Source organism: Ipomoea triloba, chromosome 13, assembly GCF_003576645.1.
Source record: "Ipomoea triloba cultivar NCNSP0323 chromosome 13, ASM357664v1".
Taxonomy (NCBI): Eukaryota; Viridiplantae; Streptophyta; class Magnoliopsida; order Solanales; family Convolvulaceae; genus Ipomoea; species Ipomoea triloba.
Window position 1 is genome coordinate 29,380,175 of NC_044928.1, and position 19,238 is coordinate 29,399,412.

The 19,238-nt window shown below is 37.5% G+C and overlaps 4 protein-coding genes across 7 annotated transcripts; 3 read left to right on the forward strand and 1 right to left on the reverse strand.

Moving 5' to 3' along the window:
* Positions 1-3,712: 3,712 nt before the first annotated feature.
* On the forward strand, positions 3,713-10,175 carry LOC116001905 (increased DNA methylation 1-like). The gene is made up of 10 exons (XM_031241859.1): positions 3,713-3,865; positions 3,987-6,215; positions 6,700-6,829; positions 6,933-7,018; positions 7,343-7,581; positions 8,012-8,098; positions 8,264-8,363; positions 8,520-8,712; positions 8,859-9,446; positions 9,524-10,175. Exons 2-10 carry the CDS (start codon positions 4,110-4,112, stop codon positions 9,838-9,840), a joined length of 3,846 nt encoding a protein of 1,281 aa, XP_031097719.1. The 5' UTR covers positions 3,713-3,865; positions 3,987-4,109; the 3' UTR covers positions 9,841-10,175.
* Positions 10,176-10,767: 592 nt separating this feature from the next.
* LOC116000989 (imidazoleglycerol-phosphate dehydratase 1, chloroplastic-like) lies at positions 10,768-13,789 on the forward strand. 3 transcript variants are annotated; one of them, XM_031240872.1, is made up of 9 exons: positions 10,768-11,094; positions 11,226-11,347; positions 11,914-12,018; positions 12,239-12,331; positions 12,443-12,517; positions 12,635-12,697; positions 12,792-12,910; positions 13,375-13,442; positions 13,536-13,789. In XM_031240872.1, exons 1-8 carry the CDS (start codon positions 10,869-10,871, stop codon positions 13,400-13,402), a joined length of 831 nt encoding a protein of 276 aa, XP_031096732.1. In that variant the 5' UTR covers positions 10,768-10,868; the 3' UTR covers positions 13,403-13,442; positions 13,536-13,789. The 3 variants fall into 3 exon arrangements, with proteins under 3 accessions (XP_031096732.1, XP_031096733.1, XP_031096734.1); XM_031240873.1 differs by having other exon boundaries at positions 12,798-12,910; XM_031240874.1 differs by having other exon boundaries at positions 10,769-11,094; positions 12,801-12,910.
* A 542-nt stretch (positions 13,790-14,331) lies between these two features.
* On the reverse strand, positions 14,332-17,016 carry LOC116000816 (photosystem II D1 precursor processing protein PSB27-H2, chloroplastic-like). Of its 2 annotated transcripts, XM_031240656.1 has the most exons (4): positions 16,998-17,016; positions 16,255-16,378; positions 15,495-15,904; positions 14,332-14,680 (listed from the first exon to the last, which is right to left on the reverse strand). In XM_031240656.1, the coding sequence occupies exons 2-4, from the start codon at positions 16,331-16,333 to the stop codon at positions 14,543-14,545; spliced, it is 627 nt and encodes a 208-aa protein (XP_031096516.1). In that variant the 5' UTR covers positions 16,334-16,378; positions 16,998-17,016; the 3' UTR covers positions 14,332-14,542. The 2 variants fall into 2 exon arrangements, with proteins under 2 accessions (XP_031096516.1, XP_031096515.1); XM_031240655.1 differs by lacking the exon at positions 16,998-17,016 and having other exon boundaries at positions 16,255-16,944.
* Positions 17,017-17,163: 147 nt separating this feature from the next.
* On the forward strand, positions 17,164-18,828 carry LOC116000953 (40S ribosomal protein S18-like). The gene is made up of 4 exons (XM_031240832.1): positions 17,164-17,229; positions 17,337-17,497; positions 17,938-18,126; positions 18,516-18,828. The coding sequence occupies exons 1-4, from the start codon at positions 17,227-17,229 to the stop codon at positions 18,619-18,621; spliced, it is 459 nt and encodes a 152-aa protein (XP_031096692.1). The 5' UTR covers positions 17,164-17,226; the 3' UTR covers positions 18,622-18,828.
* The last annotated feature ends 410 nt before the right edge of the window (positions 18,829-19,238 follow it).

Consider the following 19,238-nt stretch of genomic DNA (forward strand, 5'->3'; position numbering starts at 1 on the left):
TGTATTCATGTTATTAACACAGGTTGTGGTGTGTTTGTGCATTTGAATGTTAGGATGATGAGTTCTGTGTATTTTGTGTCAATATTCTTCTGTGTATTCTAGGTAATCGTTCTGTGTATTCCAGGCAATCATTCTGTGTATTCTAGGTCACCGTTCTGTGTATTCATGCTGGTAACACATGTTGTGATGTGTATGTGCATTCGAATGTTTAGGATGATGAGTTTTGTGTATTTTGTGTCAATATTCTGTGTATTCATGTTATTAACACAGGTTGTGATGTGTTTGTGCATTCGAATGTTAGGATAATGAGTTCTGTGTATTTTGTGTCAATATTCTGTGTATTTTGGACAAACATTCTGTGTATTCTAGGCAAACGTTATATGTATTCTAGATAATGATTATGTGTATTATATAGATAATGAATTTCATGGAGTCATTTGCGTCCGCGTCCACTAACATCGAAACGACGTCGTTTTGGGTGCACATTGCTATGTGCACCGTGGTGCAGGGTATAACGATTGTGATTGTTTTTAGTACAAGTTTTTTTTTCTCTTTTTTTTTTTCTTATTTCGTGCATCAATTTTGATTTTATAGTGGACTCAATCTATTAAAAATCTTCAGGATGTAACATTAATATGTTTAGGTTATATTGTGTAATTTCTCCCTACAAAGAAGTAAACAAATAAATAAAAATAGTGTGTGCATAGTTGACCGAAAAATTGGACGACATGATCAAATATGATACAAATTACATATTCATATACTTAATTATAAAATTGTAATAATCAAGAACCAAATGTGATTCATGTATAATAGTTAAGAGACAAAAAGTAAATTTTTCATCTCTTCATTTTTAAGTTAGTTTCCAGATGATTATTGTTACCACCACTACCACTACCACCACCATCAAAATCACTGTCAGACCCCCACCGCTACCGCCACCAATACCACCACCAACACTAGCACTACCACACCACCACCATGACCAACACTATCACCAACATCTCCACCACCACCACCATCATCACATATTATTATTATTATTATTATTATTATTTTGAGAACAGAAAGATATATTAATTCAAATCCAAAGTAAGAGCATTACAAATGATAGTGGGAAAGGGTTGAGAACCACTCCATACAATCAGACATAGAAACAGACTCCTTAGCTAACAAATGAGGCCTGATTCGCAGATCGCATTGAGAACGATAAACTAATATGAGCAAACGTGCTCATTAAGTTTTTAATATCAGCTAAAATTAAATGAAAATGGGAGTCACCTAAGGTCGACTTGAGACCTTGCACAACTAGAAGAGAGTCAGTCTCAACATTGATATTGTCAAAGTTGTTGGATTTAAGCCAACTGAGTGATTCCCTAATCGCTACTGCCTCAGCTTCCTTAGCATTATAAATTCCTCTCCAGCGGAGTCCACGTGCTGCTACAAATTGACCGTGATTATTCCTCAAGACACACCCAAACCCCATGTTTCTAGTATGCTTATCGATTGCTGCATCAACATTCAACTTTAGAAATCCTTCCTGAGATTTAGTCCATTTGACAGGCTCAGTAATATCTTTCTTCACCTCAACATGGTCCTTAGTAACCACGTCTGTCCAATCTTTGTAGTAGGTCCGAGCACTTGTAACCACGTCTGTCCAATCTTTGTAGTAGGTCCGAGCACTTCTAACCACGTCTGTCCAATCTTTGTAGTAGGTCCGAGCACTTCGGACTGTGGCTTCTCAATCTTTGTAGTAGGTCCGAGCACTTCGGACTGTGGCTTCTGCAGAATCAAGAGTTTGATTGTTCCAGATGATATTGTTTCTCATAGACAAGATTTTCCAACATATAATGTAAACAATGCAGACTTGGTAGTTGGTTATGGAAGAAGCAAGGTGAATTAACCAATCATTGAAGCAGTTAATGTTTTTGGGCAGGGGGCGGACACCTACGAGATTCCAGCATGCCTTTGCATATTTGCAGCTCACGAAAATATGGAAGATTGATTCTTCTCCATCTAAACAAAGCAAGCATCTGTCACCGCAATTCACCTTTCTCCGGATTAACAAATCCTTTGTCGGAAGACTATTTGTGCATGCTTGCCATATTATTATTATTATAACAAATAATATGTTCATTTTCAGGAAAATGAACCAAAAAGAAAAAGTATAATTTCTTAATTTTCAGTCAAATACAAAAGATAGTTGTATGACATTCATCTAAACACTAAAAATTTAAAACATTTTTTAAAAAATGAGTCATTTTCTGAATATCATTTTTCAAAAAACATTTTCTAAGTTTTCAAACCAATCCTAATAATTTTAACCGCATACTACCATGTATGCAAAAGAAGTTATATTTTTCATCCTGGTTTTTTTTGGGATTTATTGTATTTATAACTAAATTTGAATGTATTAATGTGTAGTTTGGTGGTTCCAATGCTTTTGTACTTAATATGACACATGGGCTGGGTGTGTGCAGACTACTGAACATGATTCATGTAACATAGGACAACATATTTCACTGTTTATAGTGCATTTTTCACCCTCTATATGTCAACTACCCCAAACCCAACCAACATGTTCCTCTACCAGAAAAGAACAAGCAGATTTTCCAAAACCCCTGAAATTTTCCCCAGAAAATGATACTCTTTTCAATAAATAAAGATAATCAAAACCCATAATAATATTAATGGGTTGCAACCAAAAAAGTTTCTGAAAGAGTGAAAGCCCAGTGTACAGTGTACTTGACCAATCGATCGTCACATCTTGCATTCTGACAATCTCTCCTTAGATTCTTTCTTTAAGAAAAAAAAAATGAAAAAAAGATTTTTTTTTTGCCACTGTAAAATTGCTCCAAGATTTCCCGGATTACTGTAATTAATAAAAATTAAACCTTTGGATGTATCAGTTTAATGAAAACAGTGGTGTTACCTTGTCCAGACTTCGACTCAATAGAATAGTAGAAGTGTAAATCACGGCTGATATGATAGTGGAAGTGTAAATTACTATGTCTCAACGACTCATTAGATGGGAGGATCAGTGTTTGGTGTCGATAAAAGAGCTCACCATATTAGATGTAAGTATGTAACTTTCACATTGTGGCTGTTAGCGTTTGATCTTGTGTCATTTTCTTCATGGTACCTAAGCGGCCAATCAAGTGGGAGGTCCAAAAATAAAAAATAAAAAAACTTACCATATTAGGTGTAGTTCATGACGTTGTTCAATTAAATATGTGTTCAAATGAGGGTAGGACTTCTCACGTGGTCGGTGTAAATTGCACCATTAAGTATGCATAAATGCACCACATAGTGTTCGAAAACGCACAAATGCACCACAAAACGCACCGTAAAAAAAAAGTACCACATCTAATGATATATTTCTGAACATTTTATGGCACATTTATGCATACGTGACTGCACGAGAAATACTGTTGACATTAGAACTTGACCCTATTTAATTATGTGTCTATATTTATAATTTATCACCTAAGAATTAACTGGATCGTGAGATTGACAATAGCGTTACCTTCGTGAATTTTAAGATTGTGTTTTATGGAATGTGATCCAATTTCTACGTACGGATCGCGAAAATTGGTACCATGAAAGAAGCCCGTTAAAATAATATATGACTGTTTTTTTTTTTTTTTAATCTCTTTTTATTTTTCCTCTGTACAGTAACAAAAACGACAACAGAGCCGAAAGCGTCTGTTCATATATACACATACACCCAGAATCAATGCAAAGTCTATTCCTCTCTTTACGTCTCTCTTCGTTTCTGGCGATTCGATTGGCTCGCCGGAGGATTGAGTTACTGGACGGAGAGGGGGTCCCGGCGCCGGGCGGAACGAGCCTACTCTTCGGGGAGGTGAGGATCACTCAATTTTTTTTGTCATGCACTGTGACGGAAACGAATTTTCCCTAACATTATCGATTTACGCGGCGTGGGTTTTCTCAAAGTGTGAATTTTTTGTGGTGGTTTGTTTCAGATCTGATAATGTTGGAGTAGAGAACGGGGAATTCAGGTTTGTGGGTATCTTGTCTCGTTAATTTTGACGGCGAATTTAATGTGAAATTTTGATTCGAGCTTAGGGTTTAAATTCTGTGGATTGATGGAGGAGAGTGTGAGATCAGGGGGTGTAGTGAAGAAGAAAAGCTCTTCTGGTTGTTTAATTATTAGGAAAAAGGATGATAGAGTTGGGGGAATGGGAATGGGAGGGATCGGTCCTTCAGGATCTTTTCAGAAGGATAGGAAGAGGCAAAGGATGATAATGATGAATGATTCAGAGTCTAGTGATGAGTTGCCCGAACCGAATTCCCATAATGGTTCAGTTATGTATAGGAGTGGGGTTGAGGACAAGGGGATTTTTCGTAGGAATGGGGAGATTGAGAATGATTGGAAGAGGACTAGATTAGGGGTAGAGTTCAACGGGTACAACGATTTTGATAGGAGGAACGCGAGGAATGAGTATCGAGAGGAGAGGTTGAGGATGATGGGAGGAATGGGGAGTTTGAGGGAATTTGAAAACGGGCCTGTTAGGGGGGATGTGATGGTTGAGAAGAGGAAGCACTCGTATTTTGATAGTTCGGGTTCGAGTAATATGGTGAGTGCTAGGGCTAGAGGGGTCGATTATGGTGCTAAGAACAGGTACGAGCAGCATGAGGATGAAGTACATTGTCCCGTCTCATCGATGAGGTTGAAGTATCAGGAAGCATCGGATGAACCGATTAGGGTGCAGGGAAAAAATGGGGTACTGAAGGTTATGGTAAATAAGAAAAAGAAGATGGATTTATTGCATAATGAATTCCAGAATGTTGAAAACCGGAAAGCTTCAATGTCTCATGTCAAGAAGGAGCCAAGAGTCCAGCCGACACATTTTGCTGACCATAAACACTCTGACTTGCGACCTTTGCCCATTGAGAGGGAGAAAAGTGAGCTGAAATCTCAAAAACCGCTCCGGGAAGAGCCTACTTCAACTGCAGATTCAGAAACAGATGGAGTTCGTACACCACATAAAGTGGCACCACTAAGTTCTGAGACTGGTTGCTCAGTGAAACGGGTAAAAGAGGAAGAAATTAGACCCTCAGCCTCGGCCGCTGAAACTCTTTCGGCAGTCAACAAGGATGGAAAAGTCAAACGCGGGGGAAGCACTGAAAAGCAGCAGCTGCGCGAGAGAATTAGGGGAATGCTGATTGAAGCTGGGTGGACTATTGATTATAGACCAAGAAAGAACAGAGATTACCTAGATGCCGTGTATATTAGCCCCAGTGGAACGGCTTATTGGTCAATAATTAAGGCTTATGATGCGTTTCAAAAACATTTGGAGGAAGACACTGGTAAAAATAAATCTGATGGTATCTCTGCTCCATTTGCTCCTTTGTCAGCAGATTTAATAAATAAGCTAACAAGGCAAACTAGAAAGAAAATTGAGAAAGAGATGAAAAAGAAGAAAAAAGATGAAAGTGCAAGTAGTAAGAAGAAGGCATTAGTGAAAGAGCATGCAGAAGGCACAGACAGTGATCAGCCTGATGAGAGACTTGATAGCTATATAAAGAAGAACAGTAAGCCACTTAAAGGCAAATTTCATGCAACCAAGCAAAAGAATGAGGATAAAAAAATTTATAATGCCTCGGAAAGTGGGAGACTTAAACAAGATATGGTTGTGAGGTCCACTACAGCACCTACGAGAAATATTATCTTGGGGAAGAAAAGCCAAATAATTGGGAGGTGTACTCTTTTGGTCCGCAGTTTTGAGAAAGGACAAAACCCTGAAAATGATGGTTATGTTCCATTTTCTGGAAAAAGAACTTTGTTGGCCTGGATGATTAACTCTGGGACAGTGAAACTCAGTGAAAAGGTTCAATACATGAACCGTAGAAAATCAAGGGTAAAGCTAGAAGGTTGGATCACACGAGATGGTATTCACTGTGGTTGCTGTAGTAAAATTCTTACAGTTTCCAAGTTTGAGCTCCATGCAGGGAGCAAACTGCGCCAACCATTTCAAAACATTGTTTTAGACTCTGGAGTTTCTCTATTGCAGTGCCTTATAGATTCATGGAATAGGCAAAAGGAGTCTGAATGCCGAGATTTCTATGCTCTAGGCATTGATGGCGATGATCCAGATGATGACACTTGTGGTGTCTGTGGTGACGGTGGGGATCTGATCTGTTGTGATGGCTGTCCATCAACTTTTCATCAGGCCTGTCTTGGTATAGAGGTACATATTAACCACAATATTGACATCCTATATGCTCTGTTTCTTCCCCACATGCCATAATGTATTATGCATTGTATTTGTATTGTCATTGCTTTCAATCCTATTACACTTTTAGGCCAATGTTGTCCTTACTTGTAAAATCAATTGCGACGATGAAGCCCAAAGCAAGTCCTATTTAGCTCAAACTGGTAGGAAGATATATTTTTCTCTAAAAGAGAGAAATTAAAGAAGCAAATGATGTCCTGTGTCCTGCCAAAATAGAAAAGGATATTTTCCTCCTCAGCTGTGATGAATTAATTGCTGAAAACTTGATGCCTCTTAGATTAAAAGAACCAGTATTTATAATGATTGTTGCTCTAACCTTGGTTCTTAAAACCCAGTTCAGCAACAAAAGTGAATCAGTCTTAGGTGGAATATGACACAATTACACATAGGCTTAGCAAATTGACTTGCATGTTTAGCTAACATCTAGGCATTCATGCAGATGCTTCCTCCTGGTGATTGGCATTGCCCAAATTGTACATGCAAATTTTGTGGGTTTGCCAATGAGAATCTTGCTGAAGGCGATAAGGATGCTGATGAGCTTTTATTTTGCAACCTCTGTGAGAAAAAATGTAAATGCCTTCTCTATAAAGTTTTGTTTATGTATTTCTCTATACTTGATTCTATTATATTTTGCTTTCTATTTAATTGAAATTCTACATTTTTATTTTACAGATCACACATCCTGTGGACAAGAGGAGAATGCTTTGCCTATGAATACCAATAACGTTTCTACTTTTTGTAGCAATACGTGCCAAGAGGTATGCTACTTGGATATTTTATAGAGCAACAATCTTCAGATTCCATTTTTAATCGAAAATCATTTCATCTGATTTCTGGTTCCTCAATGAATATCATATATTTCCTCTTCTCAAATTGGTAACATCTGTCAAGAATAAACAGTTCTCATACCTTTAGAGATTATTATTATTATTATTATTTTTGGCATGAGAACATTGGAACATTTGCTCCTATCACAGCGGTAATTTACTTATGGTCTTGATCACTCAAGGGAATCACTTCCAGAAAATTATTGGAATCTGTGTGCATAAAATCAAAATAATTTTATTCTCTTGTTTATGCAGCTTTATGATCATTTACAGAAGATTCTTGGTGTCAAACATGAATTAGAGTCAGGATTCTCATGGTCTCTCATCCAAAGATCAGAATTGGACTCTGATACCTCACATCGTGCTTTTCCCCAAAGGGTTGAAAGCAATTCTAAGTTGGCTCTCGCATTGTCTATCATGAATGAGTGTTTTTTGCCCATCGTGGATCGAAGAAGCGAGATCAACATAATTCAAAATGTCGTTTATAACTGTGGGTAAGCAGCTGCCTACCACATTTGATACTTCTGAAAAATGCATTACGTGAAAAAAAGGTGATGAAGTGGATTCAGTGGCATCCTTATCATCTTTTTATTTGTCTCCTTTTTGTCATTTTCATGTGTGTGATTTCTGGTGGATAGATTTCAGTTTTCTTGCCTTCATACTTTCTGGCTTGTGCACTAAGTAGAAATTAATTCAAAATTGTTGATTGTTATTATCATTGTTTCTGTAATAATACTCGGAAAATGCTTAGTATCCCAATATTGTCCTTTTCTCTTCCTACACCCATCCACGTAACAATGGCCCTTTTTTCTATGTTGAATCACATGCATTCCTGTTTCATTATTTCATTGCGCATTGTTGTCGGGTTTTCTGCTCAATTCATGTTATTGACTGGCTTTCTAAATTGTTAATCTTTTCCTGCAGTTCAAATTTCAGTCGTCTCAGTTATCGTGGCTTCTACACGGCAATCTTGGAAAGGGGTGATGAAATCATCTCTGCTGCATCTATAAGGTATTCTAAACGACTTAATATTTGTTAGTGTGATGTGTAGCAACTTTATTTGATGAATATTTGGACAGTTGCTTCAACCAGATTCATATTTTTGTTATTTGTGCAGTTCAGTGCTTTTTATTAACAGTAAATACTGATGTCACATATTACTTGTAATTTTATTAGGATCCATGGGACACAACTTGCAGAAATGCCATTTATTGGGACTCGCTACATATATAGGCGCCAAGGGATGTGCCGACGGCTATTGTCTAGTATTGAGATGGTACGTGTGTTAGTTGTCATTTGATTGCCGTTAAGTGGCCACCAATGTATTAAATTTGTTTGTATGAACTATACTGGAAAATTTATCTTCATTTGTGTTGATATCTGTTATATTCTATCTCTATCTAAAATGTTTTGTGATTTATGCAATTTTCAGGTCCTCTCTAGTCTAAGAGTAGAGAAATTGATCATTCCTGCTATATCTGACCATATGCATATCTGGACCTCCGTGTTTGGTTTCAAAAAACTCGAGGAACCACACAAGCATGAAATGAAATCCATGAATATGTTGGTGTTTCCAGGGACTGATATGTTACAGAAGCAGCTAGTGATGCAAGAAGCATCGGAGGGTAAATATTCTTCTCCATTAGAGGTTTTTTTTGTTTTTGTTTTTGTTTTTTTTTTGTTTTTGTTTGTTTTTTTTTTTTTTTCCAAACCGACTTTTATGTATCTTTGCAATACATGCTCAAGATTTGGTTTGACTTGTTTTGCGTAGGCTTGAAATCTGTTGAGCTCGGACTGGTAGAAAAACCCGGAATTCGTTTGTCTGCCAAGCACAAGGGAGATGTGTGCAATGACAGTGATTTGCGGGGCATGAAACAGAATCATGCCGTGGGTGAAAGGATGGGTTCGGGATCTTCAGCTTCAGATGTTCATATGCATGACGTTATGATGGTTAGACCTCACAACAGTTCTTGCGTCTCTAGGACCAAATTGTCCAGTAAGAAGACATCATCGACCAAATCAGATGGCAAGAAAAGGCTCTCTGAATCCTCCACCAACTTAAAGCACGCCTCTATATTAGCTGAAAAAGCAGACGAATCTTCTTCCAGGAGTGCGGGAGAGGGAGCTAATGAAAATCTGAATCAACTTTCTGTTTCGGGTATTTGTGGCACTAAGGAGGAGACTGTCTTACGATCTAATTCTGAATCAGATCACCGAGCAATATCTGAGATTCAAAGCAAGGCGGGTGCTAATTCAGAGGCTTCATCTGATGCAGAAATGATCCCTATCAATCGGGATCTCTATGAGGACCCTTCAGATGCTGGGAAACCAGACTCGAACCACATGAAAGGCGTGGAAGGTAATAAAAGATTCTTGGTCACTTTATTTTTCGTAAGATGCCAAAAAAATGTTGATTTTTTATAAAACCTCCTACAGATTTCTCAAGGAAAACTTCATCCCACAATGCAACATCAGCTGTAAAGGATGAAAAATCCCGAAACTTCAGTTCTGCTTCAGCATTTCAAGACAGCAATGGAGTTTCTAATTTGAACCAACAAATCTCCCCAAATGTGAAAAGTAACCTAACCATGACTTCCGAAACCAAAGGCGGCTTAGTCGTCGAGGGGACTGTCCCTGGGCCCACGCCCGGAGTTTCTGCTCAGTGTTGTGCCGAGGAAATGATGTCTGAGAAAGATAGTAAAATGTGCTTCAAACATGACCTAAATCTGCAAGCTGACATGATTAAGGAATGAAATTGTTGTAGCTCTGATCCAGCCTGAACTCTCCCTCCCATTCCCATTATTCCCATTCAGTGTAAATGTAATGAATAGAGTGAAGTAGATGATGATGATGCCTTTTGATGATGAAGTCAATGCAGAATCTGGTTATTTTGAGCCAATTCTTGATTCCTACCTGAGTGATATGCTTTGGCTTGGAAACAAAGGCAAAAGAAAAGAAAAGAAAAAAAGGTTACAACTTAGTATATATTAGTAACAATTAATAATCATACTAAAGATTCCTTGCATTTATTCCCATGTTTTGGTTCAATTGGGCAATTGGCAATACAAATATTTGTCATTTCTCATTACATGCATTATGTGTTGTGTTACTGTATATAAAATTATATTTTTTATAGTTCAACCTTTTGTCTAGAAATTTTACTATTATCCACGCTCATCTAGATTCTCCATACCTATTTGTTATAACTAGAAAACAAAATGATTCAAGTGTATAAATAGAGGGCGGGTTTGAGATCCTACCAAGACACAACGTGATATCATGTTACTCAAGAAACTCTTAGCCGGCTAAAATTGATATTTCCTTTTCAATTACTTATAAGTTACATTAAGGAATGTTAGACATGTTTTATAATACGTATTAGTTGCTTTTTTTCTCCCCATTTTTTAAAATTTTCAACACAACATTTTCAATTGAGTCCGTCGTATATTACATTAGTGAAGTTCACACAAAGTTCAAGAATTGAAACTGGAACCACATAGATTGTTGCATTTGAAACTTCGAGCGTACAATTTTTAAGGTCGAAATAGATTACATTTGGAACTTCGAGCTTACAATTTTTTAGGTCGGAAATAAAAAAGTATAATAGGGATAAAAATGGTTATACTATATGAAAGATGAGGGGAGAAATTTTCAATTTAAGCTACAAATTAGGGGAGAACTAAGCAAAGACAAAACCTAAATGCGGTGTCGTATTAGTGTTCTTCTCCGGTTCTCCCACTTCTAACTCCAATCGGGCAGCCTCTTCGCTCTTTCTCCACAAATGGAGCATTCAATTTGTCATCATCGTCTTCTCAACTCTCCGTCTTCACCATCAGTGATCATCTCTCGTCTCCACCCTACAAAGCTTACTTTCCTGCATCCAACAATTACACAGCGTAAGGTACAACTCATGGCTGCACAACCCCACAGTCTCTCTGCCAGTCAAGTGGGACCTCTTCGTGCCCTCGATAATGGCTCCCCGGCACTGACCTCCGAAACCCAGACTGGTAAAAGCTCTAGCTAAATGGGTTTTCTTTCTTTTTGTAAAAAGATATCTTCTTTGTTTTGCTTTTATGAATATGATATGAATTCTTTATCCGATTGGGAATGGTAGCTATACTTTATTTTGGTGTGATAGGTCGAATTGGAGAGGTGAAGAGGGTGACGAAAGAGACTAATGTATTTGTGAAGATAAACTTGGATGGAAATGGTGTGGCTGAGAACTCTACGGGCATTCCATTTCTTGATCATATGTTGGATGTGAGTCTTTTTTGTGCTTTTTCAGGATGAAAGATTTAATCTTTTTTGGTTTTGGGATGGGGGTGCAGCTTTGTACTTGATTATTCTAGCTCAAAAAATTGAATTCTACAAGAATTGATAATTTTTGCTTCTCTTTGTGTTTGAGTATTTTGGTTGCTGTTATATAAGGCTAAAATGTAACAAGCATACTAGTTATGGAGTATTAGATATTTGGTTAATTGTGCTTTTGGTCTTATCCCTAATCCTTGAATTTCCAGAAATGGTTTTTCTTTCCTTGAGAGGCATATTGCACAGAATAGGAAAGACGAAACCTCTATGTGGCACATTATTGGAATGACTTGCTTATGTTTACAAATCTTAATTGACACTACTTCAAAAGATTATTGCTTATTGTCATCCACTTAGCTTTCAATGGCTTTGCTTATGATGTTTGTTTATTGGGTTTAGGTGCTTTGTAGTGGAGGAAAGGGTTATATACTTATGAATGTTCATCTTTCCAGTTCTATCACTTTTCTGTTTCAAATCCACTGTGATTTTAATTATGGTATGGATTCTTTTGTTTTTAGCAACTTGCATCCCATGGGTTGTTCGATGTGCATGTGAAGGCTACAGGGGATGTTCACATTGATGATCATCACACAAATGAAGATGTTGGCCTTGCCATTGGAACAGTAAGTTTGCAAATCCGTTGCTTTATAAGTGTTATATATGTACTTCTGCAAATTTACCATGTCTCTTTATTAAATAATTTTCCAAATCTCTAGGTATCTCATGAAACTCTGCACCCGAACTTATTTATATAGGCACATTTTACTTGCTAGTCAAACAATGAGGGGGGGTCTTTTAATTCTCGTGAGGTTGCAACTTTTTTTTTTCCCCTCGTTAATTCAGGCGTTGTTGCAAGCACTTGGCGATAGAAAGGGAATCAATCGGTTTGGTGACTTCTCAGCTCCCCTGGATGAATCGCTGATTCATGTTGCATTGGTACATTAAGAAAGTTATTTGTTCTTAGAAAACTCAGAAGAGCTCGTGATACTATCATTGGTATCTCTGTTGTAAAAGTAATAATTCATGTGTTTTTTTATTTCAATTCAGGATTTATCTGGAAGGCCGCATTTAAGTTATGATTTACAAATACCTACTCAGAGAGTGGGAACATATGACACTCAGGTAGCTTATATGGGCTTTGTTTGCTCATTTGAATTGGAGCTATTTAGTTCCCTCGTTGAGTTTCTATGTTAGATGGATACATAATCATTTTACTAATTTGAATATGGAATTTACTAGCTGGTGGAACACTTCTTCCAGTCGATGGTCAACACTTCTGGAATGACGCTTCATATACGACAGGTAGTTGAATGCACATTTGCTTGTCTTCCTTTTGTTGGGTTATTGCATTTAGATTCTCCCCGATGTTTATAATGATCCATGAATGTAATCTTATTGGAAGCAGCTTGCCGGGAAAAATTCTCATCACATTATTGAGGCAACCTTCAAGGCGTTTGCACGAGCCCTTAGACAAGCAACTGAGTATGACTTGCGTCGTCGTGGAAGTATACCAAGGTTCTGCACTTCCTCTCCCCCCTAACATAATATCTTTTAAATCTGCTGGGATTTTTTTTTTAATAGGTAAAATTGTATTAAAGTGCACCACAGGGGTTCGACTGCGTTTCCAAAATTCAAATAGAAACCTACCGTAATTTAATGGCCAACAAAAGCATTTCACATTCGCCACGCCAAAAAATGTCCAACTAAACCAATATATACATCTACAGTTTTTATAAATAGCATTTCTCCCTTTTATCTTACTTCTATAGGTCCAATTTATAGTTTTCGTACAGTTCAATCTTCTAGAACTGTGCTACAATCGCTTAACAATTAGAGTTTGCTGCAAAACGTACTGCCAGTTGCAAGTACTTAGCGTGAGGATTTTTCTTTGAAGATAAACGTTAATGTCTGGACACATATTGCTGCTACACGACTCTTGTCATTATTGCTTGTTTATTAGTTTTCGATTCATCATGCAGCTCAAAGGGGGTTCTTTCACGTGTCTGAAGTATCGAAATTTGACAAAATGAGGGTGTTACAGTCGGAGGTTTAGCATTACTATTATATATCAAAGTTGTTCTTCCAAATGTCAAATCGATATTCGGGTGTTCTCCTAATCGCAATTTGTTGTGTTTCGCAGACTTAAATTGAAGTTCCGCAAACAGACTATGATTCTCTTGCTGATGTATGAACACACTCCATTTCTATGATTTCAACATTTTTTATCAGAACTTGTGAGCCCTGTAGAAGTTGTAAGGATTAACATTGTATAAAAGTGTTTTCTAGTTTTCTCAATAAAGCAATAGGTACTTTGAATAATCTTCCATTGCCTGTGGATTTGAGTTTGATAAAGATGCAGTTTACTATCTTGGAATTGGAGCAAATCTTTGATCATTTTGTATTGGTATTCTTGAGGCTTCAATTCTCTGTGAATTTTACAGTTCCCATGGCTTGTGCCATCACCAATCTGCAATTGCAGTAACATCTAACACTTGTCTGTAAGATCATCATTTGCTCTTTAACAAGTGTTAGATAAACTTCATTCTATTTTTTGGAAAAAGGGTCAAATAGGCATTTGAACTTTATAAAAAAAAAGCAAAAAGTAATTAGATTCTTGAACTTAGTTAGTTATCCATTGGTAATTAGGGTTCTGACAATCGAAATTAGTGATTGTCAAACGATTGTTGGTTGCCGATTTTGACTGCTGGAATCCTAATTACCAATTTAAGCTCATCAACTTGTCATTTTTGAAATCAACGTCTATTGCCGGAACCTTAAGTATGGTTATTACGGTTGGATAATCGACTATTGGACTCAATGCACAAAAAATGACAAATTGATGTTTAATTGCTACTTTTTAAAGTCATTCATGGGCTCCTCTTGAAACATTATATGCAATGACATTTCCCAGCACCAAACCAAATAACAAAAAGCAGGAACAGAGAATGTTCTGTAAGTTTGGATGAGGTTAACACTCCAGCAATGTTTCATTGTTAATCCTACACCACTTATTTGTCAGTGCATCTTTTAAAGTAGGGAACTCTTCATTACAAAGAATCTTTACAACAAAATGGAGTAAAAAAGAATGACATTCAGTGAGTTGTTTGCATTTCATTTCATGTACAGTTTCTTGTGCAACACCTCATTTTACAGAACCTCTTCTGCTTTGTTCAGATCATCTAGAATCTCGGTTTTGATATCCTCTGGCAGTGGTGCAGATGGGCCAGCCTTCGAGTAAAAGCCGGCCAAAGATCTGATTGCTTTCTCTAGCATGACATATGATTGCTGCAGATACAGCAAACTTCAGATATACGGCAGAAGGATCTCATATTCTTACGATCAAGATTTAAGCAGCACATAAGATGATGCTAAAGCATTAAGAGCAGTTTAGATGTGTCAAGCACTAGTAGAATTTCAATATGTTCTTTAGGATCTTATCGTCTTGTGTTCAAAGTTTGCAATGATGTAAGATGATATGAAATATAAGTCCAACTCTCCACAGATTGTACCATCCTAAGTTCACAATCTATTGCCATTAAAGATATATATTTCTCATCTCAGTCCCTAGCCCCATAGCTGAGATACAAATGTGAAATGCCTCTCTTTGATTTACGGGAAAGTTGTAACCATCACCCAAAAGGAGCCCGCCTTGTGACTCTAGCTGGCAAAGGACCACAAGGAGGTAAACCATACTAAGTTGCCCATAGCTAACCAGATCAAACCAAAAAGGCCAATAAACAGCTCCCACAGGGAGTAGAACTTGGAACCTTGTGGTTACCAAGTCAACTGTTCGACCAACTTGGCTAGGGTAACCCCCAAATGCCTCTCTGTCTATCTAAAACTGTCCAGATTTATGTCTTGGGCTGTCCAACAAAAGGGGTCATAATCTACAATAAATACAATAAGACATACAGTTTCCTTGCCAAAAGTACCTCTTCAATTGGATGAAAGGAAAAAGTTATGATCTTTATAACATTTAGTACATATGCAAAAATGGAAGTATATCCACTTAATGAATCTTTATATTGCATTAAACATGTTCTATATCCATGTGTTCTTTCCCACTAGACAATTGTGGACAGAGGAAGTATAATTTTACCTCCTTGACGACTGTTTTGTCTCCTCGCCACCCACCCAGATATTCTCGAATGGACTCCTTTGCTGCATCCGCTGTTCGCCTAAACTTGGCTATGTCGTTGGGGTCCTCCTTCAGTGATTCCCGCAATGTCTTAACAACTTCTCTCGCTGACTTCAAGTACGCCTTTGGTAACACTTTCCCTGATTTGGTTTTCTCATTTGGATCAAACAAGGACTTTAAGGCCCCAACAACACCCTCGTCTTTCTCTTCCTCGGCATTTGCTTGATCTCCGGCCCAAGCAGGTAACAATGCAAGTCTGCAATTAACTGTTAAAAACGAAACAAAAGGAATCACACCACACCGTACGAGAAGTTGGCGACGAGATTGTTCTTCTTCAGAGAGCATAACATGGCACCTTGGTCGTACTTTATCTGTTACAACATGAGAAAAGGCAGTTTGTTTAGTAAAAATAAAAACTGCAAGAGAAAAATGGTCAAACAACTTAGAGAGAAAATAAGAGAATAAACTGAGCCTAATGGGAAACTAGTAAGATAAAAAACATCACAAGCTACAAGAAGATAGTCGAGGGACCAAAGGTATAACAAACTCTAAAGAAACGTTTGAGTATTAGATCAGTTGAGCCTTAATCACTTTGTATCACAAGGTAGAGTCATAGGATTTGATCAAGAATCGGTTAATACAATCACAACAGAAAGCAAAGACGACACCATTCCTATCACATAAAAACTACAGAACAGCAAAGACGAGGTTCAATACTTACAGTCAGTGACATCTTTACACTTAGCAACAGAACTGAAAACATTAAAGGAGCACATCTTTACAGGTAGGAAGGAAGCCATCCTGATCTCGCCTCATGCCACCCCACAAGCATGGGAGTAACGTACCTAAACACCAAGGCATTAGTTTCCACAAGAACAACGCACCACTTCTTCAACAACATTCTTTACCACACCCCGATATCCATCTCCAACAGACCAAGTGGAATGTGAAACTTGTATAACTATTTAAACAAGATATCCTAATAAGTAATAAGTCCGTAAAGGCAGCTCAGTTGGTTCCTGATTGGTAAATTGTGGGCAAGGATAGATTCTGGCACCCGCAGTGTGGGAATTACACCCAATGTGGTGGGCTCCTTGTGGGCACCGATCCTGTAGTGCCGGTTCCGGGGCTTTTGTGGGCAAGATATCAGGTCAAGTGGAATACAATCTAAATTTCCTAATTTCTCTACAATTTTTGTAATAAAAGTGCTAATTACATAGGATAATTGAATACATTCCAATGCAAAAACATACAAGCTCCAGTGAATCACAAAATTATCCCTTTGGGCTGCAAGTAAATGGGCAAACAAAGCTACAAAGACAGAATCTTTCCTGTTTAAATTGAGCATAACTAATCTAAGCTCAATTACCCAAAATATAAGTGGATTAATAAAGAAAAAAAAATATTAATAATTCACAAAAATATTGATGAAATAAGAAGAACGAAGCAAAAAAGCTGACTAACCTGAGCCTCCCAGAGTCCTTCAAACATTTTCAAGAACTGCGTATAATGTTATCTATCCAACTAAAGGATACAAAAGACTTTTTAAAAAAAGTCGAGGGTAACTTGGTCATTTCACACGTAGGCTTTCTCTCTATTTATACCTATTAAAACCCTATCTTTCCCTCTTCTCCAGTCAAAGCGGCCCTGCAGAAGAGTGAGAGACGGAGAGGGAAACAGCAAGCCCGCAGCCATGGTTAGTAAGCTCAGTTTGCAGCTTTGAGTCAATTCTTTTTGGACTCTGTAGTGTTTATCTCGCCGTGAGCTTGATTTTTGATTGAATTGTTGATTGTTTTCTTGCAGAGTTTGGTAGCGAACGAGGATTTCCAGCACATTCTGCGTATCCTGAACACCAATGTCGATGGGAAGCAGAAGATTATGTTCGCTCTCACCTCCATCAAGGGTATCGGCCGTCGATTCGCCAACATCTGCTGCAAAAAAGCTGATATTGACATGAACAAAAGGTCTTGGCTTTTCTTATCAACGAATTTAACAAGTTTATTCTTTATCGTTTTAATTGAATCGTTTCGTATGTCGCTCTATCTGCTATGAATTATTGCGTTGGTAGTAAATATATGGGGTTTGATGTTCAAATTCGCAAAACTGAATGTATTGAATGAAAAATTGTGTCGTTCAACCTATTAATAATGCAATGTAGGTCAGTTTTTTTAGCATAAAACAAAAGGTGTTTTATAAGTCTATAAAGGGTGCTTCAATTCTTGACAACCATTGATACAATACTGCTCAAGCTTTCTGTTTTATGTTATTCATTATTTTCTATGTGTTTTTGAATCAAGTTTAAGATGCCCTGTCGTAGAGTGGTTTGATAATTGCTTCCTAAGGACTTGGGTTGTATCCTTGTTTCCAGTTTCTGAGTGTTGCTTATATGTATGTACTGCTGCAGGGCTGGTGAACTTTCTTCAGCTGAGATTGACAACTTGATGACTGTTGTTGCGAACCCTCGCCAGTTCAAGGTTCCTGACTGGTTCCTTAACAGGCAGAAGGACTACAAGGATGGTGGCTATTCTCAGGTTGTGTCCAATGCATTGGACATGAAGCTCAGGGATGATCTTGAGCGATTGAAGAAAATTAGGTATGATTTCTTACTATATGTATGGTTCATATTCTATCTTAATGTAAGTTTAATTATCATTAGTTGACTATATTGTGTACATCTTAGTATACTTCTATTCGTACAACTTTATCTGTTGTTTGTTTATCAAAGCTATTGAAATAGCAACCCCCTCCCAACAAGCACCACCCCCGAATTGTAATATCCCATTTACCAGGTTTTAGAAGTATAATTTTGGGAAGGCAATGCAGATGTTTCTTCTCAGTTCCCAATATCTGGATCTGAAATTACGTTCTCATGTTGAGATAACAAATAAAATGAATAAAGGAAAATGTGGGGTTATTAGCTTTGATTGTCAAGAGATATTGGAGAGGCTTTTGTACTGACTTTTTGTTAATTTTAAATGCTAGGAATCACCGTGGTCTTCGTCACTACTGGGGTCTTCGTGTACGTGGACAGCACACTAAGACAACTGGACGTAGGGGAAAGACTGTTGGTGTCTCAAAGAAGCGTTAAGATTGATTACACCTGTGATATTTCATGTTCTGTTCTAAATTTTGTTTTCATATACAATGATGTGGTCTTTAGCATGTAGTACATGTTTCTTGAGACTGAGCTTTTTAGGGGTTCAATGAAGGCAGACCTTATCTTTTCTGTTTTGCTACATTATTGAATGATTCTTGTGAACTTAATAGATCCTTGAGTGTTTTTGGTTTCTTGTGATGAAGCAAATTCTCTTTTATCTTAAATTTGTGGATGTCTTATAATGGAGACAATGTGCAGATGTGTCGGGCAGAATGCTAAAAAATGAAGCTCTGTTCTGGATTCTGGAAAATGGTGTGCAAAGTGCAAACTTCACACAATCACACTCCTTGTTTGGCATCTCTCTAAATTAGGCATCATTGAATCTATTGCATGCCAATGTTCATCAGTTGTCATTTATCAAACATCAGGGTACTGAGTATATAGGTTTTAGTTCATTTGTAAAGATGGAACTCAAAATTTGAGCCATTATTTTCAGCTCCCCAGTACCAAGAGGCAAGAGCAACACCTTCATCATAGCACATCCCAAACAAATAAAAAACATCAAGAAATTCTCACCCCAACACACTCAATCCTCCACAGAGGTTACC

Excerpts from the sequence above, each read along its gene's own strand:
- LOC116001905 (XM_031241859.1), top strand. The coding sequence starts at position 4,110 with ATGGAGGAGAGTGTGAGATCAGGGGGTGTAGTGAAGAAGAAAAGCTCT. Across the intron at positions 8,099-8,263 it reads ATCTCTGCTGCATCTATAAG|GATCCATGGGACACAACTTG; the intron begins GTATTCTAAACG and ends TAATTTTATTAG. Across the intron at positions 8,713-8,858 it reads GATGCAAGAAGCATCGGAGG|GCTTGAAATCTGTTGAGCTC; the intron begins GTAAATATTCTT and ends TGTTTTGCGTAG.
- LOC116000989 (XM_031240872.1), top strand. The coding sequence starts at position 10,869 with ATGGAGCATTCAATTTGTCATCATCGTCTTCTCAACTCTCCGTCTTCA. Across the intron at positions 11,348-11,913 it reads TTCTTGATCATATGTTGGAT|CAACTTGCATCCCATGGGTT; the intron begins GTGAGTCTTTTT and ends TTTTGTTTTTAG. Across the intron at positions 12,332-12,442 it reads CGCTGATTCATGTTGCATTG|GATTTATCTGGAAGGCCGCA; the intron begins GTACATTAAGAA and ends ATTTCAATTCAG.
- LOC116000816 (XM_031240656.1), bottom strand. The coding sequence starts at position 16,333 with ATGGCTTCCTTCCTACCTGTAAAGATGTGCTCCTTTAATGTTTTCAGT. Across the intron at positions 15,905-16,254 it reads GTGTAAAGATGTCACTGACT|ATAAAGTACGACCAAGGTGC; the intron begins GTAAGTATTGAA and ends ATGTTGTAACAG. Across the intron at positions 14,681-15,494 it reads ACAAAACAGTCGTCAAGGAG|CAATCATATGTCATGCTAGA; the intron begins GTAAAATTATAC and ends CTGTATCTGCAG.
- LOC116000953 (XM_031240832.1), top strand. Across the intron at positions 17,498-17,937 it reads GATATTGACATGAACAAAAG|GGCTGGTGAACTTTCTTCAG; the intron begins GTCTTGGCTTTT and ends GTACTGCTGCAG. Across the intron at positions 18,127-18,515 it reads GAGCGATTGAAGAAAATTAG|GAATCACCGTGGTCTTCGTC; the intron begins GTATGATTTCTT and ends TTTAAATGCTAG.